The 27716-nt window shown below is 46.0% G+C and overlaps 1 protein-coding gene across 5 annotated transcripts in view; it reads left to right on the top strand.

Annotated features, from left to right (window-relative positions):
* Positions 1-27716, top strand: part of cntn1a (contactin 1a) — a 62599-nt gene that overhangs the window by 32719 nt on the left and 2164 nt on the right. For 3 of the 5 annotated variants that reach the window (XM_081355915.1, XM_081355917.1, XM_081355916.1), the window contains exons 6-23: positions 379-474; positions 897-1103; positions 2497-2596; positions 3741-3925; positions 6604-6728; positions 7742-7862; positions 7965-8115; positions 10114-10241; positions 10634-10806; positions 11883-12027; positions 12625-12783; positions 13530-13679; positions 16664-16734; positions 17557-17791; positions 17873-17970; positions 18853-19042; positions 21557-21675; positions 22231-22384. In XM_081355915.1, the coding sequence (XP_081212041.1) occupies positions 379-474; positions 897-1103; positions 2497-2596; positions 3741-3925; positions 6604-6728; positions 7742-7862; positions 7965-8115; positions 10114-10241; positions 10634-10806; positions 11883-12027; positions 12625-12783; positions 13530-13679; positions 16664-16734; positions 17557-17791; positions 17873-17970; positions 18853-19042; positions 21557-21675; positions 22231-22384 (2607 nt within the window). The remainder of the gene's footprint in view (positions 1-378; positions 475-896; positions 1104-2496; positions 2597-3740; positions 3926-6603; positions 6729-7741; positions 7863-7964; positions 8116-10113; positions 10242-10633; positions 10807-11882; positions 12028-12624; positions 12784-13529; positions 13680-16663; positions 16735-17556; positions 17792-17872; positions 17971-18852; positions 19043-21556; positions 21676-22230; positions 22385-27716) is intronic. The other 2 variants (XM_081355918.1, XM_081355919.1) reach the window with 2 other exon arrangements.

The raw sequence follows: 27716 nt of genomic DNA, 5'->3' as shown, positions 1-27716 counted from the left end.
CACACTCTCTCTCTCACACACACACACACACACACACACACACACGCACACTCTCTCACACACACACACACACACACACACACACACACACACACACATACACACACACACACACACACACACACTCTCTCACATATACTCTCACACACACACACACACACACACACACACACACACACACACACACACTCTCTCCCTCACACACAATCTCACACACAGCCGTTATTGTTCAGCGCTTGACAGATATTAATTTCTGCTCTTGTGCTCGTTCTGCTGAACCCTCAGAAGTGTGTGTTCTGTGACTCAGAAGTGTGTGTTGTGTGCAGTGTGTGTGACAGTGATGTGTGGAGTTCATTAGACTCTGTTGTGTTGTTTCAGACTTGGACATGTTCTCCACTGACGAGAGGGAGGCGGTCTCTGTGAGGGAGGGGCAGGGGGCGGTGCTTCTGTGTGCCCCGCCCCCACACTTCCCAGGTTACCATAGCAACTTTTTCTCTCTCTTTTTTTTTTTTTACTTTATTAAATCATTTCAAATAACAAACAGGCATTAACATATTATCGTTGTTTAACACCTTAACAATAAGACCAAGCAGCATATCGTAAACAACATCATAATAACAATTATAAAAATAAAAAAGTGTGTGTGTGGGGGGGGGTTAATCCATATATATTGCCAGAAATTTAGAGAGTTACCATAGCAACCTTTTTGTACTTTCATACAGAGACATTTAACATCAAACTGAAGTTTACAGATCTTTCTGTTTCCTCACACACACGTTTTTATCTTCATCCGTTTACATCCTTCTAGAATTGGAGATACAGAAAAGATTAGTTTCGGTCTGCGTTTGACGGACACATCAGTAACACGCGTGTGATGTCACTTCCTGTCTCTGCAGAGGACCTGTCCTTCCGCTGGATTCTGAACGAGTTTCCGGACTTCATTCCTCAGGACAAGCGTCGGTTCGTGTCTCAGTCCACCGGGAACCTGTACATCTCCACGGTGCTCGCGCCGGACAGCGGGAACTACTCCTGCTTCGTCTCCAGCCCGTCCATCGCCAAGAGCGTCTTCAGCAAGTTCATCCCACTGGTGCCCGTGGCCGAGCGTGAGTCTCCCAGTGCATGCTGGGAACAAATATCTCTGTCTTCACTAATGCTATTCCTACATGATTTGCTCATGCAGAGGATGTTAGATCTTCTGATGCAGAAACTCGATAGTGTTCAAACTGACAGAAGAAAGAAACCTCACCGTCTGTGGTTTCTGAAGTGAGCTGGGTCTTATTTTAGGTCTGTTCACGCTCAAATAATCTGCCTACAGAAATCATATCTGTCATAATATGAGCAGATGAGCAGCTCAAGCTTTCACACGCGTGTTTGTTCAGAGTTTCTGATCACTCAGTGGCTGAAATCAGTCCTTTCTGCTGTTCAGTTTCAGTACATGTGGTTTAGAACTGGAGAGAAAGTTTGAGCTCTGCACTTTACAGTATGTCTCAGTACAAACAACTTTTGTTTTATACATATATATATATATATATTATATTTGCGTCTGTAGATTTTAATTAATATCTTTAAAGGTTGTTTTCATAAAATCAGTTTTTCTCCACTTCAGCAGCACTTACATACCTCAAAATTTACAGCTTTATTAATATCTATATTCTGAAGGTTTTTACTGTGGGGTTTGTTCATATATCATTTTCCTTGATTTATATAACATTTTATTCCTAAAAACATGGTGAAAATGTATTTTTTTCCATTTGTTGATAGTATTTCTTTGATTTATGGAGTGATAACGAGAGAAATCCAAAATCCCCTCTATAAAAACCTTTAACTCTAATATGTCAACAAAATCAAACAGGAATTTTGAACCTGGCTTTATCCAGTGTTCAGATATATTTTCTGGAAATGCATGCAAAGTAGTGCATAATTATTATTAATTACTATTTAAACATAACATTTAAGGAAACTTGCAATACAAAATAAATCAGCTGGTGAACGTCTGTAAGTTCATTTGTGTGTGTGTGTGATATTACTGTCACAGACTGCTCCGAGACACGAAGGTTGAGGATCCAAATGCAGTTTTATTGAAAGGGTAATCCACAATCCTGTCGAAAACAGGCAAAGGTCATAAACCAAGTAATCAGTCCAAACCCTAACAGGGTCAAAGGGCACAGGCAAAAACAGAGGAAACCAAGAAAACCGGACAGAAGATCGAAAATTAGGAGAATGCTTGGAATTGCAGTGCGACACTAAACAAGACTTCGCCGGGAATGAATGAGTGTTCATGGTTTAAACAGGCTGAGTCGGGGGAAGTGAGTCTTGGGAAATGTAGTTTGTGAGGGAATGACAATAGTCTGGTGTGGAGCGCCCTCTGGTGGCTCTCAAGGGCACTCCAGCTAGTGACCGTGACCATTACAGCCGTCCATGACTACAACATCATGAGTGTGTTCTGAGTCTCAGATCAGGAGCTCTACTGAGAGTCTCGTATCTGCTCTCCTTCAGGTTCTGTGAGGAAATATCCCGCTGACATCAAAGTCAAATCTCCTGACGTCTTCGCGCTGGCGGGGCAGAACGTCACGCTCGAGTGCTTCGCGCTGGGAAAGTAAGAAAAAACGCCAACCACAAGATTTCTGCTGTTTGCAAAAGCACCGCTTCAATCATTTCCCTCAAACGATTTATTATTCAGCGCAATTTTCTGCAAATATTACATTTTCATCATCATTTTTCATCTTTTCAGCATTAGATGTGCTCTTTATAAACTTCTTAAAGTTCAAATGGGGAAAGTCTCCCACTGAGCGACACTGATGTTATTTTAAATGCTGAACATTCAATCGTGACATCACTGTAATATTTGCATACTGAATCCACAGCTAACAGGGAACGTTCTGGCAAGGTTCTCTCAACGTTACAGACAAACGTTCTTCTAGTAACATTAATAGAAAGTTTTTTCCAAATGATCTGGCCTTTAACATTTATACGTCATTCATGAAACGTTTTTTCATCAATGTTTAGTTGGATATTCGTCTAACATCTTTGTAAATGTAACTCCTTGTTTCAGAACGTTCAGAGAACATTCAAATGTAACGTTCCCATAATGATTGAAGAATGATGAAATGCAGTTTTCCCTTTATGTTCACATTACCATGAAGAAGCATTTTTAAAACCTTTAGAAAACTGGATGTTTCTAACGTTCAGAGAGTTATGATAAACGTCCTGCAGGTCTTCATCCTCTTCAGCCGTTTCTTCATCTATAGCTGACTGACACAGTTACGTAGTTCTGGCATGAAGCTCTGAATGCTGTCGGCTGATAGGTCTTTCACTGATTGGTAGCAATCATGTCGTTATCTGCTTAGCACAGCTGATTGGTTGCTGCTGCATGACTTTCAGAAACCCTCCCCCTTCCCCAGCTCCACCTGTGTAGATCTGCTACGTGCTGCACGTTACACACACCTGTGTAGATCTGCTACATGCTGCTTTACATGTTACACACACCTGTGTAGATCTGCTACATGCTGCTTTACATGTTACACACACCTGTGTAGATCTGCTACATGCTGCATGTTACACACGTCCTACATGATCATAGCACTGTCTGTGAATGTACTGGCAGTAGCAGGTCTCGGTTCTTGCACTGCAGCAGCAGCAGCGTAGCAGATCTATTCCAGCAAGACCAAATGTGTGTGTGTGTGTGTGTGTGTGTGTGTGTGTGTGTGTGTGTGTGTGTGTGTGTGTGTGTGTGTGTTCAGCCCCATCCCTCAGATCCACTGGAGGAAGGTGGATGGCGAGCTGCCGGCCCATCGTCATGACATCAGTATGGCGGGAGCACTCCTCCATCTCTACGATATACAGTATGAGGATGAGGGTCTGTACAAGTGTGAGGCCAACAACTCCAAAGGCAAAGACTGGCACAGAACACACCTGCACGTGGAGGGTGAGTCACATGACCCATCTACTGTACTCTACTGTACTCCACCTCTACTGTACTCTACTGTACTCTACCTCTGCTGTACTCTACATCTACTGTACTGTGCTCTACTGTACTCTACCTCTACTGTACTCTACTGTACTCTACCTCTACTGTACTCTACTGCACTTTACCTCTACTGTACTCCACCTCTACTGTACTCTACTGTACTCTACCTCTGCTGTACTCTACATCTACTGTACTGTGCTCTACTGTACTCTACCTCTACTGTACTCTACTGTACTCTACCTCTACTGTACTCTACTGCACTTTACCTCTACTGTACTCCACCTCTACTGTACTCTACTGCACTTTACCTCTACTGTACTCCACCTCTACTGTACTCTACTGTACTCTACCTCTGCTGTACTCTACATCTACTGTACTGTGCTCTACTGTACTCTACCTCTACTGTACTCTACTGCACTTTACCTCTACTGTACTCTACCTCTACTGTACTCTACCTCTACTGTGCTCTCTCTACTGTACTCTACCTCTACTGTACTCTACTGTACTCGACTGCACTTTAACTCTACTGTACTCTACTGCACTTTACCTCTACTGTACTCTACTGCACTTTACCTCTACTGTACTCTACTGCACTTTACCTCTACTGCACTTTACCTCTACTGTACTCTACCTCTACTGTACTCTACTGTACTCTACCTCTACTGTACTCTACCTCTACTGTACTCCATCTATACTGTACTCTACCTCTACTGTACTCTACTGTACTCTACCTCTACTGTACTCTACCTCTACTGTACTCCACCTATACTGTACTCTACTGTACTCTACCTCTACTGTACTCTACTACACTTTACCTCTACTGTACTCTACTGCACTTTACCTCTACTGTACTCTACCTCTACTGTACTCTACCTCTACTGTGCTCTCTCTACTGTACTCTACCTCTACTGTACTCTACTGTGCTCTCTCTACTGTACTCTACTCTACTGTACTCTACCTCTACTGTACTCTACCTCTACTGTACTCTACTGCACTTTACCTCTACTGTACTCTACTGCACTTTACCTCTACTGTACTCTACCTCTACTGTGCTCTCTCTACTGTACTCTACCTCTACTGTACTCTACTGTACTCTACCTCTACTGTACTCTACTGTACTCTACTGTGCTCTCTCTACTGTACTCTACCTCTACTGTGCTCTCTCTACTGTACTCTACCTCTACTGTACTCCACTGAACTCTACTGAACTCCACTGAACTCTACCTCTACTGTACTCTACCTCTACTGTGCTCTCTCTACTGTACTCTACCTCTACTGTACTCTACTGTACTCTACTGCACTTTACCTCTACTGTACTCTACTGCACTTTACCTCTACTGTACTCTACTGTACTCTACCTCTACTGTACTCTACCTCTACTGTACTCCACCTATACTGTACTCTACTGTACTCTACCTCTACTGTACTCTACTGCACTTTACCTCTACTGTACTCTACCTCCACTGTACTCTACCTCTACTGTACTCTACCTCTACTGTACTCTACTCTACTGTACTCTACCTCTACTGTACTCTACCTCTACTGTACTCTACTGTGCTCTCTCTACTGTACTCTCTCTACTGTACTCTACTCTACTGTACTCTACCTCCACTGTACTCTACCTTTACTGTACTCTACTCTACTGTACTCTACCTCTACTGTACTCTACCTCTACTGTACTCTACTGTGCTCTCTCTACTGTACTCTACCTCTACTGTACTCTCTCTACTGTACTCTACCTCTACTGTACTCTACCTCTACTGTACTCTACCTCTACTGTGCTCTCTCTACTGTACTCTACCTCTACTGTACTCCACTGAACTCTACTGAACTCCACTGAACTCTACCTCTACTGTACTCTACCTCTACTGTGCTCTCTCTACTGTACTCTACCTCTACTGTACTCTACTGTACTCTACTGCACTTTACCTCTACTGTACTCTACTGCACTTTACCTCTACTGTACTCTACTGTACTCTACCTCTACTGTACTCTACCTCTACTGTACTCCACCTATACTGTACTCTACTGTACTCTACCTCTACTGTACTCTACTGCACTTTACCTCTACTGTACTCTACCTCTACTGTACTCTACCTCTACTGTACTCTACTCTACTGTACTCTACCTCTACTGTACTCTACCTCTACTGTACTCTACCTCTACTGTACTCTACTGTGCTCTCTCTACTGTACTCTACCTCTACTGTACTCTCTCTACTGTACTCTACCTCTACTGTACTCTACCTCTACTGTACTCTACCTCTACTGTGCTCTCTCTACTGTACTCTACCTCTACTGTACTCTACCTCTACTGTACTCTACCTCTACTGTACTCTACTGTGCTCTCTCTACTGTACTCTACCTCTACTGTACTCTCTCTACTGTACTCTACCTCTACTGTACTCTACCTCTACTGTACTCTACCTCTACTGTGCTCTCTCTACTGTACTCTACTGTACTCTACTGTAGTAATTAGTTACTTTTTTGGGGAGTAATGTAATATTGTAATGCATTACTTTTCAAAGTAACTTTCCCCAACACTCTGAATAACACACAAAAAGCATAACAAATGATCCTGTGTGTGTTTGTGTGTGTGTGTGTGTGTGTGTGTGTGTGTGCACGCGTGTGTCTCAGGAGCTCCTGAATGGGTGGAGAAGATCCGCAGCTCGGAGAGGGACATCGGAGGCGATTACATCATGTCCTGTGTGTCCAGCGGGAAACCCAAACCCCATGTGCACTTCCTGAAGAACGGGCGAATGGTATGGCTTTATTACAGCAGATCTGATGAAGCTCTAGCGCACGGACTGACTGTAGAACGCTCTGTTGGTCTGGCATTTAAACTCGGATCATTGTGAGCAGGAGCTGTCGTGCTTTTGGCAAACGAGTGACTGATCCTGCATCAGTGTTTAACACATGAATAACCCTTCCCGCCGTCGTCCTCTGCTCTCAGAGCTTCAGGAGTCGGGATCTCCCCAGTTTGCTGTCAGTAAAGATGTCAGAAAGCGTCCAGATCACTAAAGTGCGTTTGTGAACCAGTGTAGTGAACGAGTGTGTGTGTGTGTGTGTGTGGAGGTCGAAGGCTGGCTGTGTTCCCGTCTGGAGCGAGGCCTTCCCATCATGCTCCTGGTTACATAACACACAGCAGATGGTGCTCGTACAGACACCTGAAGTGTGTTAGCAATGCTAATCTAACATGACTTCTGACGGAATAATAATGCCAGATTATCAGTGTCTTCACAGTATTTATATTAACTTTTAATATTTTATTTTAATTTCATGACATGTATTATTGTTTTATAAATTAATAAATAATGAAATACTTTATTTATTTACTTATTAGAATTAATTAACATTAAATAATGGATTTGTGCAACATCAGTTATTCATTTTTGTTTATATATGAAGAGTTCTGAAATTTTCTTCTAGAATGATCATTTTTATCAAGCTTGTATATTTAAGTTCAGTAATTTCACTTAAATGACAATTAATAAGTAATTTTCATTGCCATTTAAGTGAAATTACTGAACTTATGTTTTTATCTAATCAATTCAATTATTAAATTGTTTATATATATATACACAGTGCAAATTATTTGTAATTTTTTTCTAAATTCTTAATTGAAAACTATTTATGTTTATTATAATGTAATTTTACAGTTTTAAGAGCTGCTTCTCAGAGGCTGGTGATGAGCAATATGAATATGATGGTGATGTTGATGTTATTAATGAGAGCGTTGAGTGTTGACGGATGGGTCTGTTCTTCTCTCCGTCAGTACGCTAAGAGCCACGAGCTGCGCTTCACGGACCTGGCGTTTGAGGACTCGGGCATGTATCAGTGTATCGCTGAGAACCGTCACGGCGTGATCTACGCCAACGCCGAGCTCCGCGTGTTCGGTGAGCTCAGCTCTGATTGGTGGAGCGGGTCAGAGGTCATCGGGAGCTGTAGGGCTCTAACGTTGCTCCACTGACTGTGTGTGTGTCGTGTTGTTTCCCCAGCCGGCGCTCCGTCGTTCGAGTGGAACCCGGTGAAGGCTAAACTCTTGGGGGCCAGGAACGGGCGCGTGGTGTTCGACTGCAGACCCAGAGCGGCTCCGAGACCCAGCATCTCCTGGAGCAAGGGGACCGAGCTCCTGCACAACTCCAGCAGGTCAGAGGTCACGCACCTCACTCACGGGGCCTGGGAATCCTCGACAGCTTGGGAATCTGAAAAGAAAATGTCAAGGCCCTGGAAAGTTTTTAAAAATAAACATAGATTATACAGGCAAGGTTATTACAGGTTTACAGTTTTTATTTTAATATCATTTTCAAATTTAGTTTCATTAATGGTTTTATTAGTTTTAGTTTAGTTTTATTTTTGTGAACACATTTCTATTTAGTTTTTATATATTTAGTTTCAGTTTGAGTAATTATAGTTTAGCAGAGTTAACAGAACACTTCCAGTTAAAGACATTTCATTTCAGCAAAGTTTAATGTTTGCAGTTTACAGTTAACTCTTGTGAAAACCTCTTAATAATACAAATAAAATAATGGTTTAGGCCTACCACACACATCAGACAAGATCCCACACTCAGCAGAAAACGGAAAAACCACATTGCATGTCTAGAGCCCAGAAACACACGTACATTTGTAGAGTGGAAGTTAGGCTAGTCCTCATGAGATGGTGATCTCACCTGGAGTTAGGGTACAGCTGTATTAGCATAAGCTCTAGACGTGTCTGCTTCTTAGGGCTGGTTCACACAGACCAATAGTTTCAGTCTTGGTTTCAGTTTACGAAAATAACCTTGGACTCAGGTCCTTGAAAGTGCTTGAATTTATTTTGTGCAAGAAGTTTTCTGGAAAAAATTAATATTATTCCCTAGAACTGAGGCTGAGTCTGGGTTCTCCACTCACTGATGGGGTTCTGGTTCCTTCACTGTCGCCCCTGGCTTGCTCAGTTGAGGACATTTAATATCCATCAATATTATTGCTCTCCTGCACTGACACTATTATATGAGAACTGAGCTGAGCTGAGCTGACGATGACATCACTGGTTTCTCCAGAGCGGATATACAGTACCAGTCAAAAGTTTGGAAACATTACTATTTTTAATGTTTTTGAAAGAAGTCTCTTATGCTCATCTAGCCTACAGTAAAAAAAAAAAACCCTCAATATTATGAAATATTATTACAATTTAAAATAATGGTTCTCTTTTTTAATATACTATAAAATGTTATTTATTTTTGTGATGCAAAGCTGAATCTTCATCAGCAAGTACTCCAGTCTTTGGTGTCTTATGATCCTTCAGAAATCATTCTAATATGATGATTTATGATCAATGTTGGAAACAGTTGTGCTGCTTAATATATTTTTTATAACCTGAGATACTTTTTTCAGGATTATTTGATGAATAAAAAGTTAAAAAGAACTGTATTTATTTAGAATAGAAATCTTTTGTAACAATACACACTACCGTTCAAAAGTTTGGGAACAATAACTCTTTTTTTTTTTTTTAAGAAATTAGTACTTTAATTCAACAAGGATGCGTTAAATTGATAAAAGGTGATGGTAACGATTTATATTGTTAGAAATGATTTTATTTTGAATAAATGCTGTTTTTATGAATAAATGCTGTTAACGTTTTACTCATCAATGAATCCTGAAAAAAGTATTCCAACAAAATATATTAAACAGCACAACTGTTTCCATCATTGATAATAACTGAGCATCAAATCATCATATTAGAGTGATTTCTGAAGGATCATAAGACACCAAAGACTGGAGTACTTGCTGATGAAAATTCAGCTTTGCATCACAAAAATAAATTACATTTTAAAATATATTAAAAAAGAGAACTATTATTTTAAATTGTAATAATATTTCATAATATTACTGGGTTTTTTTTTTTTACTGCAGGCTTGATGAGCATAAGAGACTTCTTTCAAAAACATTAAAAATAGTAATGTTTCCAAACTTTTGACTGGTACTGTATATATATAAATTAACTAAATAATAACTTTTTACAACAGATATGAACCATCACTGAGCTTACTTAAGCTGGACTGAGACGCTATTCTCTTCTAGAAACAAACTTTGTTCCATTATTGTCCTGTTATCTCTGTAAAGCTGCTCTGAAACTCTCTGCATTTGCCTTTCCTTCCTCCTGCAGGGTGTTCATCTGGCCGGACGGGAGTTTAGAGCTGCTCAACGTCACTAAATCAGACGAGGGCAGATACACGTGCTTCGCGGAGAACGACCGAGGCCGAGCGAACAGCACCGGATCGCTGTTAGTCACGGGTACGACATGGAAACACAACACACACGCCCTGTTCACCATAGCAACCACATAGCAACACTTTAGCAACCTCTGTGTGTGTATGTGTGTGTGTGTGTGTGTGTGTGTGTGTGTGTGTGTGTGTGTGTGTGTGTGTGTGTGTGTGTGTGTGTGTGTGTGTGTGTGTGTGTGTGTGTGTGTGTGACTTAATGGCCTTCAATCTTTCTGACAAGGCTTTCTCAAGTCAACAGAGACGTTTGTAACTGGTTCACTCTTGCCACACATACACAACTGCACCTCTACAGCTGACGTGATCAATACACAAGAGCCATTCGACTCGCCTCCTGTCGAATCTACTGTCCGTCGCTGTGAGTCGTCTGTGCTCAGATCAGTTGATCTCTCTCTCTCTCCTCAGACGCCACTAAGATCACTCTGGCCCCGTCGAACGCTGACATCAGCGCGGGCCAGAGCGCCAGGATGGAGTGTGCGGCGTCACATGACCCGACCCTTGACCTCACCTTCATCTGGTCCCTCGACGAGCACGTGATCGACTTCGACCGAGACAGAGAGCATTACGAGCACAAGATGGTGAACTTCAGCCTGTTTAATACTGATAACAAGCATTTAATATTTATTGATTTAGTTTAATAGCAGACCTTAAGGCCTGTTCACTCCGAGAACCATAACTGTAACTATATTAAAAACCGTAACCGTTACTAAAATGATGACTATAACAGTGTCGACTATAACAATAAGTGTAATGATAACTGTAATAAAAACTATGATAACTATTACAAGAACTGTGAGAACTGTAACAATAGCTATAACGATAACTATAAATACTGTAGTACTGAAGCAATAACTATAACAATAACTCTATAGTTCAATATAACAATAACTGTAACGATAACTATAATTAGGATAACTGTTACGGTAACTGTGATTAGTGTAACTAACTGTTAACTATGATGATAACTGTAGCGTTAACTGTAACTATGATTAGTGTAACTGTAACAGTTAACTATGATGATAACTGTAGCGTTAACTGTAACGATGATACTGTAACTGTGATTAGTGTAACTGTAACAGTTAACTATGATGATAACTGTAACATTATAACGATGATAACTGTAATTGTGATTAGTGTAACTGTAACAGTTAACTATGATGATAACTGTAGCGTTAACTGTAACGATGATACTGTAACTGTGATTAGTGTAACTGTAACAGTTAACTATGATGATAACTGTAACATTATAACGATGATAACTGTAATTGTGATTAGTGTAACTGTAACAGTTAACTATGATGATAACTGTAGCGTTAACTGTAACGATGATACTGTAAGGGTAACTATAACGCTGTAACGATAGCTGTAACAATAACTATGATGATAACTATATTAGCGTTCACACCAACGCATGAAAATGTTCTGTTTATTATTAGCGCTGCATTTTTGTCGTCTGTCGCTTTAAATGCTCAAGTTATTTAAGCTGCTTGGATTCTGATTGGCTGTCAATGTTCTTACTGTTCATCAGCTTGACAAAATCATTCTGAGACTGATTCCAGTGATATCGTTCCTCTTTGTCGTTACAGTTGTGGTGACTCTTTATTCACTTTATGGTTACGGTCTTGTGTATTTATCAAACATTGTTGTTGGTCAGGATGTGAATCAGGCGGGTCAGGCCGGGGCGTCGAGCTCAGAGCTGCTGATCAGTAACGCTCAGCTGAGACACGCGGGGCGATACGCCTGTACGGCTCAGACGCCGGTGGACAACGTCACGGCCGCCGCAGAGCTGGTGGTCCGAGGTGAGAGGGGATAAACCTGATGTTTCCCGTATCCCAGAATGCTTTACTGCACACATCGAGCAACAGAAAACCAGTGAATGCGCCAGGCCGCTGGGACTCTCTTACTGGATGATATATTAGTCAAGTAAAGTCTCCTTCATTTATACAGCGCTTTTAACAATATATATATATAGTTACAGTGATAACAGGAGATTACAGTAACAGAGAGTGTTCAGGCTTTACAGCAGATCTAGAATAAAGTTATTGTCCAGATAAAGTTAGTTTTGATTGATTCACTTCTGTTGCAAAGATCATTAGATATTAACTTACATGACACCCTTCTCACAGAAAACAGAAAACTTTAATGTGTTACGGCCGTTCATTTGCACGACAACAGTGTTTGGTCAGCATCAAAACATTGTGCAGCTCGTGCTAAATGGCTAAAACTTAGTGAAGTAAAATAAAAACACCCATATGAGTCGGTAGTGGTCATCCAGTAAGAGTCTGGAGCTGTGGAAGCTCATTCGATGAGAAAACCGTGAGTTCTTCTTGAGATGTTTGAGAGATTGTTGAGATCTCCTCAGGAGACGTGTGTGTCACGGGCCCTCTCCTCCTCAGGTCCCCCAGGTCCTCCCGGTGGAGTGCGTGTGGACGAGGTGACGGCCAGCAGTGCGAGGGTGACCTGGAGTCACGGCACCGATAACCTGAGCCCCATCTCCACATACAGCATCCAGTACAGAGACGTGAGCGAGCAGGACTGGAGAGACGCTACCACCGGTCAGAACGTCAGACACATCTACTGCATGTTCCACACCAATCACCAGCTGCGTTTACATGGACCCCAATAATACGACTGTAATCGGACCAGTAGCACAATCGAAATAAAGTATCTGAGTAACCAGGTCAATCAGGATGAACTGGCCAGATCTGATTCAAATTTAATTTGTATTGTAAGGGGTGGTTCATTCCTTTTGTAATCCGATTGAGAGCATGTGCAATGCCGTAGAAATAGCGTAATGACGTGTGAGGCCCTGAACAAGCTGTTCTTCCTGTTGAATAAATGAGTGTCCCCTCATTCTGAAATTCTCTTAGCACTCGTCGTCTGTGAAGTGGAGCAGGACAGTCCTCGCCTCAGTTTTGGGCACGGGAAGGGGCTTTGCTGCGTGATAGATACGCCTCAACGGTTCAGTGCTGGTCGGCGCATAATTTGGACTCGAAATAGATAAATATTAAGTCTGCTTCTTTCAAACATAGAAAAGGAGGATAGTTAGTGTGCAACAACAGCGGGAAACTCGATATTCGTGCAGTGTGCGCATGTCAAGAGATTAAACCCGATCAGAAGCTTGTGACATATAAACACGCTCATCAACCCGATCACTTTTTTAGCATTCATGTAAACACTACACTCTGATTCATCAACAGGAATGCAATCATTTAGATTAGAGCAAAAAGTGTCCATGTAAACGTAGCTACTGATCTTCTTTAGAGCACTCGGATCTAAAGCACTGATTCTGTGTCTTCAGCTCCAGTGAATGTGGAGGGAAATTCAGAAATGGCCACAGTGATCAACCTGACGCCCTGGACGGAGTACGAGTTCAGGGTCACGGCCACCAACACACTGGGCACCGGCCCGCCCAGTGACCCCTCGCCCCGCATCACCACCAGAGAAGCCCGTGAGTCCCGTCTGCCCTTCACTGACCCCAGATCTGCCACAGTTATGTTCTGTCTGTCTGCACCTGTTCTCGTTAGTCCCTGATTAGTTCATCTTCCTCCACCTGTGTCTAGCTAGTTTCCTCATTTCATCCTCTGTATTTATACTCCCTGTTCTGTTCAGTCCCTCATTCTCGTTAATGTTAGCTGTGGTTCTGCCTGAGTTTTATAAGTAAACAATGTGTTATACCCTCATCTTCATCTTGCGCCTTCAATTGCCACCACACCGTTACAGAAGAACCGACCTCTCAAAGAGAAAAAGAAATTGAGTCACCAGCGCTGCGACTCCTTCTCCTCTCGGAGAACCGTAAGTGGCTTGGGTTCCTGGCCTTGGCCCTCCGGAAGCATCACCCTCACAGCCAGCGAGCCGAGGCGCCCACGGAGATCATCGAGGATCCAGAGCCGAAGAACATCAAGGCCCCGGAGTTGACGAAGACAGGTCAGTCCACCTCAGAGCCAGGAGCGGACCTGGACCTAATAGACCTGTGGTCCGCGGATCCAAGTCCCCACCTTCGAGTCATCATCATCTTCTCAGGTCCCGTCCGGAAGTCTTCTGCCCGTATCCCTGCCTGTTGTCCTCATCCCGTCTCCATCGCTGGTCATGGCCAGTCCCCTGTGTCCGTCGGCACCACTGGTGTGGTCCAGCTCCTCGGCTCACTCCGTGCGGATCATCCTCTGCGCCTCGGGCTTCCCCTCCACCAGCTTGGCGTGAGGCCGAGTCCCCCGCTACATATCTCCACCTCGGCCTGTCGGCACGTCACCATCGCCTCGGCTCATCGCTCCCTCCACGCCTCCGTGGCCCGTCTGCCCGGAGGCTTCCACATCGGACTTTAGGGATTCCGGCAGCGCCCTCACCCTGCACCCCTACGGCTTCATCGGGCTACTCCCTTTTTCCGACCTCCCCATCATCCTCGCTCGCCACATCGTCGCCCCGGTCATCCGAGTCCCCGTCACCGCCTCAGTCCCGCGAGCCCGCAGCTCAGCGCCAGCCTTCCAAGCCTGCGATGTCGCCCTGGTCCATCAGCCTCTCTGCTCCACTGGTTCCTCCACCACTCACCATGGTTCTGCCTCCACCGATTGGTCCCAGGGTTCAGTACTCTCTCTGGACTCCTCCCTGGGTCCTCGCACCGTCAGCTCCACCATGGTCCTCCACAGACTCCTCATCACCATCCGTCACCAGCTCCACGCCCTCCACCTAAGCCTCCGCCTCATCACTGCCACCTAAGCTTTTTCATCATATACCCTCATCTTCGTCTTGTGCCTTCAATTACCACCACACCATTACAAGATCCTTTAACCCTCCCTCTGCGTTCGGCTTTGCTTTGAACAGGAAGTGGTACATTAAACATACTAAAAAAAATCCATAGTTTTTACTGCAGGAACCAAATTTGGTAAATTATTAAGCACTGTCATAAGATGCATAATTTATTTGTTGTTTTGGATTTTATTTCTGTTGTGATCATGTGGGTCATGATTGTTTGCAGACTTTTGTTTTTATTTATGAGTTAAATTTGTCTCAAAATACTTTAGTAAAATATATTTAATATTTTACTAAAACAAATTTATATACTTTCCCATATCTAACACACACTTTCAGACTGAATGCTGTGAGTAAACATGAGTATGCATCAGGTTTATTATATGTAGCTAAAACTGAAAGTAAAACCATACAAAAAATACTAACTTGGAAATAAACATTGCACACATACGTGTATGCTAAATATAGCTCATCCCATATCTCTCCTCAGCACACATGTACAACATTCTCTGACTTCACAAAATACATTATACAAATTATTAAAAAATAAAATAAAGAAAAATAACATTAAACAGTAAAATTTTGTCTTCAATCTAATAAATGATTCATTCAAGAAAGTTGTGCAAGTTTACAGCAACAATGGAAGCAAACTTCACATACTTCTGAAAATCCCGCGTTTCGTTGATCCTGGTAAGCCTCATTGTCACAGTTGTAAACGACGGCTTTCTTGTTCCACGAGGGGATTTGGCGTCACAGCATTTGTTTCCAGGCGTACTGATAAAGAACGTGACACACACGTCTCCCGGACGCCCTGTAGAATTCAAGCAATCAGATCGCGACTTCCAAACTCCTGAAGTGTTTCCAGAAAAGTGTGCCAAATGCATCAGACGTTCAGCCATCCGTCTAGGTCTGAGACTATATGACCTACAACCCTACATTCCCTCTGCTGCCACCTACTGATCAACCAGTGCAACAGCTTTTTCATTATTAGTACGAGTATATATTTTTTGAAAACATTTTCGAGTAACATTGATGTTATTGTGTTAGAAAATTATTTTTAAGTTTCATAAATTTACAGTATTTTTGATCAGTCATGAGATATAATTTAAAAATAATTGATTTCATTTCAGTAGGGTTAATACTGGTAATTCAGTAAGTTGTGTGATTGTGATTATCATCATGACTGTTTTATGAGCTTCGTTTGGACCTTGTTTTTTTTGCAGATATTGATGTGATTAAACCTCTAACACTAATTCTTTCTTCTTTCTTTCTTTCTTTGTTATTCTTATATAGCACAGTTTAATACAACACAGGTTGCCCAAAGTGCTTTACAATCATAAACGACATCAATACATAAAGAAGAGGAAAAGAAAAATATATTTATATATATAGATAGAAAATAAGTAGAAAACAAGACACAAAACAGACACAGTTGCGTTCGAACCCCCTTCGAGGAAGATCACACACAGCGTTTAACAGATGTGATTTTAGTCTCAGTTAGAAAGTAGTTAGTGATTAGGCATATTTAACACTGAGTATTAAAAGCATTCTGACCATAGTAACTGCATTACAGTGCAACCGTGAACATCGTCATGTATGTAGTGACTCTCTCTCTCTCTCTCTCTCTCTCTCTCTCTCTCTCTCTCTCTCTCGCTCTCTCTCTCTCTCTCTCTCTCTCTCGCTCTGTAGGGCCGGTCGTGGCTCCGTCAGACATCGGTGGAGGAGGCGGAGCCAGTCGCGAGCTCACCATCACATGGACGGTACCAGAGCTCACATTATCATCAACCCCAGTCTCTCTGAATAACAGCAAAACACACTTTCTCTTGTCATTTTCATCTGACACTCATCTTCAATTCTTTCTGGAACAAGAGCAAATGTGGGCGGGGCTTGATTTTGTCTGTGGGGAATTGATTGGATGGTTGGATGGTTGTGGTTTGCTATTGGTGGATCTCATGTGAGTGACAGCTGGTTGAAACTGAAACAAACAACAACAAAAAACAGTTTATTGTTATTGGTGAAATAACTGTTTTGCTTTTATAACTTGTCTTCTTTCAGACTAGTGAAAGAAAACATCCAAAACACACATTTAAGTGTTTATTTTAGTGCACTTGATCTATTAGCATCTGTAGATTTCAGTCTGTAAAGGTGGTGAGCAGCTTCACACACACACAACATTTTACATTTTATTCATATCTATATCCTAAAGGTTTGTTCATGTATGATTTGCCTGATTTATAGAACAGTTGTTCTGTCTGTTGAGGGTTAGACTGAGTGAGACAAGGACAAAATCCCCTCTGGAAAAACCTTTAATATATCAGCAAATCCAAACCAGAATTTTGAACCTGGCTTTATCCAATGTTCAGATTTCTGATCTGGAAATGAGTGCATATTTAATTAGATAATGCCTAATTTGCATATTTAAATTACATAACATTTCGTAAAATATATTGTCTTAATATAGTGTGTGAATAAGCAGCTGAGCCGTGTTGTGGTTAGGTTCTGATGTGGTTTGGTTCTGATGTGGTTTTGGTTCTGATGTGGTTCTGATGTGGTTCTGGTTCTGATGTGGTTCTGATCCGCAGCCGGTCCAGTCGCAGTACTACTACGGCAGTAACTTCGGCTACATCATCGCCTTCAAGCCTCAGAACGACGCCGAGTGGCTGCGGGTGACGGTCACCGATCCACAGGCCCGGAAGTACGTCCACAAAGACCCCAAAATCCCCCCGTCCAGCAGGTTCGAGGTGAAGATGAAGGCCTTCAACAGTCAGGGCGAGGGTCCGTTCAGCGTCAGCGCCTTCATCGAGTCGGCGCAGGACGGTGAGTGACTGCGCAGCGTCAGACTCGACAGGTAACTCAGGTGTAGAGGTTCTGACTGATGTGTGTGTGTGTGTGTCTCAGTTCCGGCAGACGCTCCCATGATCGTCGAGGCCAGAGCGCTGTCGGCCACTCAAGCCGTGGTGTCCTGGATGCCAGTGCAGAACGCCCAGGGCTACCAGGTACTGACCGGCCCGTCACACACTGTTCTCCGTTAAAGGGACATATCATGATAATCTGAGTCTCTCCGTGTGTCAGTGCTATAATCGGGTCCAGTGCTTCTACCGACCCAGAAAACATGAAAAGTGAAACCCAGTAACTGTGTTCTGGTGAGCCTTTCTCTGCAAGCATGTCTAAAAATAAGCCGATCAGATTTCGCTCTCCTTCTGACGTATGAAGAGGATCTTATTATAATATCACCGGCCCTTAATCTGCACGTTTACACACACCAGCCGACATCTGGTTCCACACGCGCCAACAGAGACCAGTTCTAACGCACTGATGAAGATCCAGCAGAGCCTGAAGCTGTTCTGTGGTTGAGCACAGACGAGCACTGAACACTATTGACCAGAACATGTCACCGCTGTCTTATAAAGACCTCAGGAACTGTGGACACTTGTGGAGAAGTTCAACATGATGATGAGATGATCAGTGTAACTCCACAACATCTACAGAAATGTCTCCACTAACATTCAGAAGCTCTTCCTGAGTCTCTCCGTAAGGCTGCACTCGCTACTGGTTATTCTGGGATTCTGGATGAGGGAGATTGGCCTGTTCTGTTATTGCTGGAGTTTCTGAAGCTCGTGTGAAGACTCCGCCCTCTTCTGAACGGAGGCGGGGCTAAAGCTCATTTGCATTTAAAGGGACACACACTAAAACTGTGTGTTTTTGCTCACACCCAAAAAGGGGCAAATTTGACAAGCTATAATAAATGATCTGGGGGATTTGGAGCTGAAATTTCACAGACACATTCTGGGGACACCGGAGATTTATATCACATCTGGTGAAAAGGGGCATACTGTGTCACCTTTAAACTCAGCGTTAACTCCCGTGTTCTCTCTCAGGTCCGGTACTGGAGGGAGGCGCTGGAGAACGAGGCGGCGGTGCGGTGGGTTCCGGTGCAGAGTCGAGAGAACCACACGCGCCTGGACAACATGACAGCTGACTCGCATTACCTGATCGAGGTGCGGGCGTATAACGGCGGCGGGTACGGACCCGCCAGCCAGAGGCACAAGATCCACACCAAGAAATCCCGTGAGTCTGACCACACTGACCAGACACTGAACTAGCAGTCCACAGTACTAAAGACCAGTACTTATGTAAGGAATAATTGATGACAGGCCGTTGAATTATTAGAAAAATAATGCACACCCGAGGTGGTAATGCGGTCACGACGCGAAGCGGAGTACTGTGGCCGTTCACCTCGGGTGTGCATTATTTTTCTAATAATTCAACGGCCTGAAGTCAATTATTCCGCTTATACTACAGTTACCACACCTCGAAACATTGTTCAGATTATGTATTTCAAGACGTTTGTAAAGTTTTTGTCATTAAAACGCTCTTGTATGTGGGACTAATTTCTTACGCATCTAATACCATGCCTCCGTTGCTAATTCCAAAACGTCATTTTAGAGTTAGTAACGGAGGTTTGAGCCACTGATGATAGCAGACTAAAGGCGGGCGTACACGGTGCGAGGTCGGACCAGGATCGGACACTCGGGAGGTCGTGAGATATTGCACACGTTGCGAGTCAGTTTAACTGATAATCGCGCCAATGCAGCTGGTACACGGCACGACTGTCCTGTACGAATTTTATCCCGAGCCGGCAGCAATCACGTGAGCTTTCGCGCTAAACATAGAGACCGTCAATGTTGCATGCAGGCAAAGCTTCAGATAGAAAAAATGACAGAAATATGTGTGCTAATGATTTGTTGTAAAGCAGAGAACAGTAGCCATTCAACATAAAAACTAGAGAGAGAGAGAATTATTATTTTTATTTTATTATTTTTATTTAATATTATTATTATTATTTTCTGTAGTACAATGTTCAAAATAATTTTCTATGCTGTTTTGATGCTTTGGCAATACAATTGTATTTTTGTCATGCCAATAAAGCTTTATTGAATTGAACAGAATTGAATTGAGAGAAGTGTGTGTGTGTGTGTGTGTGTGTGTGTGTGTGTGTGTGTGTGTGTGTGTGTGTATGAGAGTGTGAGAGAGACAGTGTATGCTGTATGGTTGCTGCCACTGAGGTATAGCCCCACGTGGTTGTGTATAATTTGGAAATAGGGGACAGCTGGTGAAAATCGGGCCGACTCCCCGAATTTTTTAAACATGTTTAAAGATGATCGGGAGGTCGGGGAGGTGCTTATAACGTGCTCGGCTCGGCTCGTAATTCCTCTCACACGCTGCGAGCCGCGACCATGCGAGCATCACCGATTCCACTCGATTTCTCCCGAGTGAAAAAAATCATCTGCGAGCTCGTAAAAACAGCAAAAATCGCACCGTGTACGCCCGCCTTAATGCAGGGACACACGACTAGCTGACACATTCTCTGACTGTTTTCATCGCAGCAGCAGATTTTAAACACCGACTCTGAACACAGACTGAACGCGCTGAACACGCGTTTGGGCATGATCAGTCGTATCAAATTACATTCATAACCGGCCTTAAAGTGTGTCCCCAGTTATTAATGCAGTTATTAGAGAGATGTTGCAATAATGAGACAGAAAAGCATGTGCGTCAATATTATTATTTATTTATTAATTCAATTCCTTTTAATTAATTCGAATTCATTCTTTTTTTTCCTATTATTGACAGATGACAGACTAGCCAAATAAATGAAACACAAAGCCCTTTTAACAAGTAGGCCTATCAATAATTATTTATTTGTTATATTATCTGCAATAATAATCCGTGCTGCAGGATTATCCATTTATTTAGCCTATATTCAGTATAATTTTCTATTGATTAGGCTATAGATAGGACTATATACTTTATTTATTCAAGTTAAACTGCATGTTTCCATTGATTGTGAAGCTAGACATTGAAAATTCCAGATCAAGCGCATGCGGCCAAAGAGTATAGAAGTAACTTCTACACTCTTTGATGCGGCTTAATGTTTTTTTTCTTGTAATGAATTGTATCCTATTTTCCGTTATTACCGTTAACTACGCGAAGTGATATGGAACTGTAATGCGGTCAAGACCTGCCTGGAACTACTTTAGCTGTGCGTTTCCCTGAAAATAATGCAATAGCACCTCAATGCAGTACAAAAGATCCGAGGGGAGGAGTCGGATCTCATATAAGGGGTGGAGATTGGTAGGTTTAGGGGTGGGTCTAGGGATCAGGGGGTGGAGTTGGGTAGGTTTAGGTATGTAAGGTGGGAGGAGTTGGATCTGGATCCGACTCCTCCCCCCGGATCTTTTGTACTGCATTGAGGACCATCTCAAATAATGCACACCTTAGAACGTTCGTCAACCAATCAGATTCAAGCATTCAACGGCCCTGTAGTATAATGTCAAAATAATATACACACATATATATATATATATGTAGATTGTAGGGTATTGTGGCGATTGTGGATTTACAGTTAAAGACTCAAGGACCAGATATGATGAATGAAGACCAGGGGTCAGAAGTGCAGTCAATAAAAAAAAAAAAAAAAAAAAAGTATATATATATATATATATATATATATACACACAATATCAGAATACAATGTGCCCAAGTATGAGCTTGAGACGGGTCTCTGATGGTGTTCCTCAGCTCCCAGTCAGCCTCCGAAGATCTTCACCACGAAGAAGCACTACAGCTCCACGACCATCAACATCGGCTGGGAGAAGGTGCAGGCGCTGGCCAACGAGTCCAACGTGGCCGGATATAAGGTCAGAAACTCTGCCTTCAGATAAACATGCTTATCAATATCCCAATGATGTCACCAGAAATCAATACTGGATATCAATCAATACACAGAGACAATTACATCATCAGTTTTGAATAAAATACGTTGTTCCCTCATGTGCATTTTACAATATATAATCAATCTAAACTTCAGCTTTCTGAGTGTATATCTGTCAGGAATCAAACTTTAATCCTCCACTGCTGAACCCCTCTGCATTTCATTCAGGTTTCTAGTGAGACATTTCGACCTGCTGTCGTTCAGAATAATCATAGTTATTGTTTCAGGCTTTTTAATAAGTCATTGAGATATAACGTCATATATCCATGTTTACTGGCCTTTCAAAACTAAAATTACCGGCCGAGTCGTCATGTAACTGAAGTCATGCTCGCTGTTATTCTGACTGAAGCTGACCAGGAACATGAGTGTTGACGTACAGCAACACTGGAGGGGCCAGAGGAGCTTGAAGACTGTGTTTCTGACAGAAGCTGCTGCTTCGACTCACACGTCCAGCTCTTGACCTGTCCCTGTTCTCCCTCAGGTCCTGTACCGGAAGGAGGGGCAGCCCAGCGGAACGCTGTACACCACAGAGAAGCAGTCCATCGATCTGCCGCGGATGAAGGAGGATTACCTGGTGGAGGTGCGCGCTCACAGCGAGGGCGGAGACGGGGCCGTCGCACACATGCGCATCCCAGGTACAGCGTCCTCACAGACAGCAGAACTTCCTGAAACGCTCATTTATACAAAAGTGACTTGCATTCATGAGCAGTTTGTCATTGTATTTCTATGCATTTGGCAGATGCTTTTATCCAGAGCGAATCACATTGAATTCAGTCAAACAACCAAAGACACTTTCGTTACTTGAAATAAAGTTAACTGAAAGAAATAACAAAACGGTTACACTTTATTTTAAGGTGTCCTTGTTACAGTGTAACTTCTCGTTTATGTAACCCTCGTTCCCGGAAGGAGGGAACGGAGATGTTACGTGTCGCCGTAACTGGGATAGCGGCAGGAAAGATTCCCTATCATCTTCGAGTGTTGAACGAGTTGGCGTGCAAGATTTGCATCTAATTTGGGTATAATTAGGAAGTGAATGCAAGCACCAGGACTGCTAACTCGGCCGCCTGCAGTGGCTCAAAGTGAGGTCTGTGCCGTCAGCACCAGAGACCCGTCCCAGGAGCGTATGGGGGGTTCAGTCTCCTCCTGGCGATCAGGTCCTGCTAACCCAAGGAGTTCCCATCCTCTGCGTCGGGATGTGCGGCGATAGAGGCGGCACACAGTGTGAGGGCGGAGGCAGAGACACACAGTGTGAGGGCGGAGGCAGAGACACACAGTGTGAGGGTGGAGGCAGAGACACACAGTGTGAGGGTGGAGGCAGAGACACAGTGTAAGGGTGGAGGCAGAGACACACAGTGTGAGGGCGGAAGCAGAGACACACAGTGTGAGGGGGGAGGCAGAGACACACAGTGTGAGGGTGGAGGCAGAGGCACACAGTGTGAGGGTGGAGGCAGAGACACAGTGTAAGGGTGGAGGCAGAGACACACAGTGTGAGGGTGGAGGCAGTGACACAGTGTGAGGGTGGAGGCAGAGACACAGTCTGAGGGCGGAGGCAGAGACACAGTGTGAGGGCGGAGGCAGAGACACAGTGTGAGGGCGGAGGCAGAGACACACAGTGTGAGGGCGGAGGCAGAGACACACAGTCTGAGGGCGGAGGCAGAGACACACAGTCTGAGGGTGGAGGCAGAGACACAGTCTGAGGGTGGAGGCAGAGACACACAGTGTGAGGGTGAAGGCAGAGACACACAGTGTGAGGGTGGAGGCAGAGACACAGTGTGAGGGCGGAGGCAGAGACACACAGTGTGAGGGCGGAGGCAGAGACACAGTGTGAGGGCAGAGGCAGAGACACACAGTGTGAGGGTGGAGGCAGAGACACAGTGTGAGGGCGGAGGCAGAGGCACACAGTGTGAGGGTGGAGGCAGAGACACACAGTGTGAGGGCGGAGGCAGAGATACAGTGTAAGGGTGGAGGCAGTGACACACAGTGTGAGGGCGGAGGCAGAGACACACAGTGTGAGGGTGGAGGCAGAGACACAGTGTGAGGGTGGAGGCAGAGACACACAGTGTGAGGGTGGAGGCAGAGACACACAGTCTGAGGGCGGAGGCAGAGACACACAGTGTGAGGGCGGAGGCAGAGACACACAGTGTGAGGGCGAAGGCAGAGACACACAGTGTGAGGGCGGAGGCAGAGACACACAGTCTGAGGGCGGAGGCAGAGACACACAGTGTGAGGGTGGAGGCAGAGACACACAGTGTGAGGGTGGAGGCAGAGACACACAGTGTGAGGGCGGAGGCAGAGACACAGTGTGAGGGCGGAGGCAGAGACACAGTGTGAGGGCGGAGGCAGAGACACACAGTGTGAGGGCAGAGGCAGAGATACAGTGTGAGGGTGGAGGCAGAGACACACAGTGTGAGGGTGGAGGCAGAGACACACAGTGTGAGGGTGGAGGCAGACACACAGTGTGAGGGCGGAGGCAGAGACACAGTGTGAGGGTGGAGGCAGAGACACACAGTGTGAGGGCGGAGGCAGAGACACAGTGTGAGGGTGGAGGCAGAGACACACAGTGTGAGGGTGGAGGCAGACACACAGTGTGAGGGTGAAGGCAGAGACACACAGTGTGAGGGTGGAGGCAGAGACACAGTGTGAGGGCGGAGGCAGAGACACACAGTCTGAGGGCGGAGGCAGAGACACACAGTGTGAGGGTGGAGGCAGAGGCACACAGTGTGAGGGTGGAGGCAGACACAGTCTGAGGGCGGAGGCAGAGACACAGTCTGAGGGTGGAGGCAGAGACACACAGTGTGAGGGCGGAAGCAGAGACACACAGTGTGAGGGGGGAGGCAGAGACACACAGTGTGAGGGTGGAGGCAGAGGCACACAGTGTGAGGGTGGAGGCAGAGACACAGTGTAAGGGTGGAGGCAGAGACACACAGTGTGAGGGTGGAGGCAGTGACACAGTGTGAGGGTGGAGGCAGAGACACAGTCTGAGGGCGGAGGCAGAGACACAGTGTGAGGGCGGAGGCAGAGACACAGTGTGAGGGCGGAGGCAGAGACACACAGTGTGAGGGCGGAGGCAGAGACACACAGTCTGAGGGCGGAGGCAGAGACACACAGTCTGAGGGTGGAGGCAGAGACACAGTCTGAGGGTGGAGCCAGAGACACACAGTGTGAGGGTGAAGGCAGAGACACACAGTGTGAGGGTGGAGGCAGAGACACAGTGTGAGGGCGGAGGCAGAGACACACAGTGTGAGGGCGGAGGCAGAGACACAGTGTGAGGGCAGAGGCAGAGACACACAGTGTGAGGGTGGAGGCAGAGACACAGTGTGAGGGCGGAGGCAGAGGCACACAGTGTGAGGGTGGAGGCAGAGACACACAGTGTGAGGGCGGAGGCAGAGATACAGTGTAAGGGTGGAGGCAGTGACACACAGTGTGAGGGCGGAGGCAGAGACACACAGTGTGAGGGTGGAGGCAGAGACACAGTGTGAGGGTGGAGGCAGAGACACACAGTGTGAGGGTGGAGGCAGAGACACACAGTCTGAGGGCGGAGGCAGAGACACACAGTGTGAGGGCGGAGGCAGAGACACACAGTGTGAGGGCGAAGGCAGAGACACACAGTGTGAGGGCGGAGGCAGAGACACACAGTCTGAGGGCGGAGGCAGAGACACACAGTGTGAGGGTGGAGGCAGAGACACACAGTGTGAGGGTGGAGGCAGAGACACACAGTGTGAGGGCGGAGGCAGAGACACAGTGTGAGGGCGGAGGCAGAGACACAGTGTGAGGGCGGAGGCAGAGACACACAGTGTGAGGGCAGAGGCAGAGATACAGTGTGAGGGTGGAGGCAGAGACACACAGTGTGAGGGTGGAGGCAGAGACACACAGTGTGAGGGTGGAGGCAGACACACAGTGTGAGGGCGGAGGCAGAGACACAGTGTGAGGGTGGAGGCAGAGACACACAGTGTGAGGGCGGAGGCAGAGACACAGTGTGAGGGTGGAGGCAGAGACACACAGTGTGAGGGTGGAGGCAGACACACAGTGTGAGGGTGAAGGCAGAGACACACAGTGTGAGGGTGGAGGCAGAGACACAGTGTGAGGGCGGAGGCAGAGACACACAGTCTGAGGGCGGAGGCAGAGACACACAGTGTGAGGGTGGAGGCAGAGGCACACAGTGTGAGGGTGGAGGCAGACACAGTCTGAGGGCGGAGGCAGAGACACAGTCTGAGGGTGGAGGCAGAGACACAGTGTGAGGGCGGAGGCAGAGGCACACAGTGTGAGGGTGGAGGCAGAGACACACAGTGTGAAGGCGGAGGCAGAGACACAGTCTGAGGGCGGAGGCAGAGACACACAGTATGAGGGTGGAGGCAGAGACACACAGTCTGAGGGTGGAGGCAGAGGCACACAGTGTGAGGGCGGAGTCAGAGACACACATTCTGAGGGTGGAGGCAGAGGCACACAGTCTGAGGGTGGAGGCAGAGGCACACAGTGTGAGGGCGGAGGCAGAGACACACAGTGTGAGGGCGGAGGCAGAGACACAGTCTGAGGGCGGAGGCAGAGACACACAGCGTGAGGGTGGAGGCGGAGACACACAGCGTGAGGGTGGAGGCAGAGACACACAGTGTGAGGGCGGAGGCAGAGACACACAGTGTGAGGGCGGAGGCAGAGACACACAGTGTGAGGGCGGAGGCAGAGACACAGTGTGAGGGCGGAGGCAGAGACACAGTCTGAGGGCGGAGGCAGAGACACACAGCGTGAGGGTGGAGGCAGAGACACACAGTGTGAGGGCGGAGGCAGAGACACACAGTGTGAGGGTGGAGGCAGAGACACAGTCTGAGGGTGGAGGCAGAGACACAGTGTGAGGGCGGAGGCAGAGGCACACAGTGTGAGGGTGGAGGCAGAGACACACAGTGTGAGGGCGGAGGCAGAGACACACAGTGTGAGGGCGGAGGCAGAGACACACAGTGTGAGGGCGGAGGCAGAGACACAGTGTGAGGGCGGAGGCAGAGACACAGTCTGAGGGCGGAGGCGGAGACACACAGCGTGAGGGTGGAGGCAGAGACACACAGTGTGAGGGCGGAGGCAGAGACACACAGTGTGAGGGTGGAGGCAGAGACACAGTCTGAGGGTGGAGGCAGAGACACAGTGTGAGGGCGGAGGCAGAGGCACACAGTGTGAGGGTGGAGGCAGAGACACACAGTGTGAAGGCGGAGGCAGAGACACAGTGTGAGGGCGGAGGCAGAGACACAGTCTGAGGGCGGAGGCAGAGACACACAGCGTGAGGGTGGAGGCGGAGACACACAGCGTGAGGGTGGAGGCAGAGACACACAGTGTGAGGGTGGAGGCAGAGGCACACAGTGTGAGGGTGGAGGCAGAGACACAGTCTGAGGGTGGAGGCAGAGACACAGTGTGAGGGCGGAGGCAGAGGCACACAGTGTGAGGGTGGAGGCAGAGACACACAGTGTGAAGGCGGAGGCAGAGACACAGTCTGAGGGCGGAGGCAGAGACACACAGTATGAGGGTGGAGGCAGAGACACACAGTCTGAGGGTGGAGGCAGAGGCACACAGTGTGAGGGCGGAGTCAGAGACACACATTCTGAGGGTGGAGGCAGAGGCACACAGTCTGAGGGTGGAGGCAGAGACACACAGTGTGAGGGCGGAGGCAGAGACACAGTGTGAGGGCGGAGGCAGAGACACAGTCTGAGGGCGGAGGCAGAGACACACAGCGTGAGGGTGGAGGCGGAGACACACAGCGTGAGGGTGGAGGCAGAGACACACAGTGTGAGGGCGGAGGCAGAGACACACAGTGTGAGGGTGGAGGCAAAGACACACAGTCTGAGGGCGGAGGCAGAGACACACAGTGTGAGGGTGGAGGCAGAGGCACACAGTGTGAGGGTGGAGGCAGAGACACACAGTGTGAGGGCGGAGGCAGAGACACACAGTGTGAGGGCGGAGGCAGAGACACAGTCTGAGGGCGGAGGC

The sequence above is a fragment of the Scardinius erythrophthalmus genome (genome assembly GCF_964197995.2).
Source record: "Scardinius erythrophthalmus genome assembly, chromosome: 24".
In the NCBI taxonomy this organism is placed as follows: Eukaryota; Metazoa; Chordata; class Actinopteri; order Cypriniformes; family Leuciscidae; genus Scardinius; species Scardinius erythrophthalmus.
Note: the sequence above shows the minus strand (reverse complement) of the source record. Positions and strands in the feature narration are given on the sequence as shown.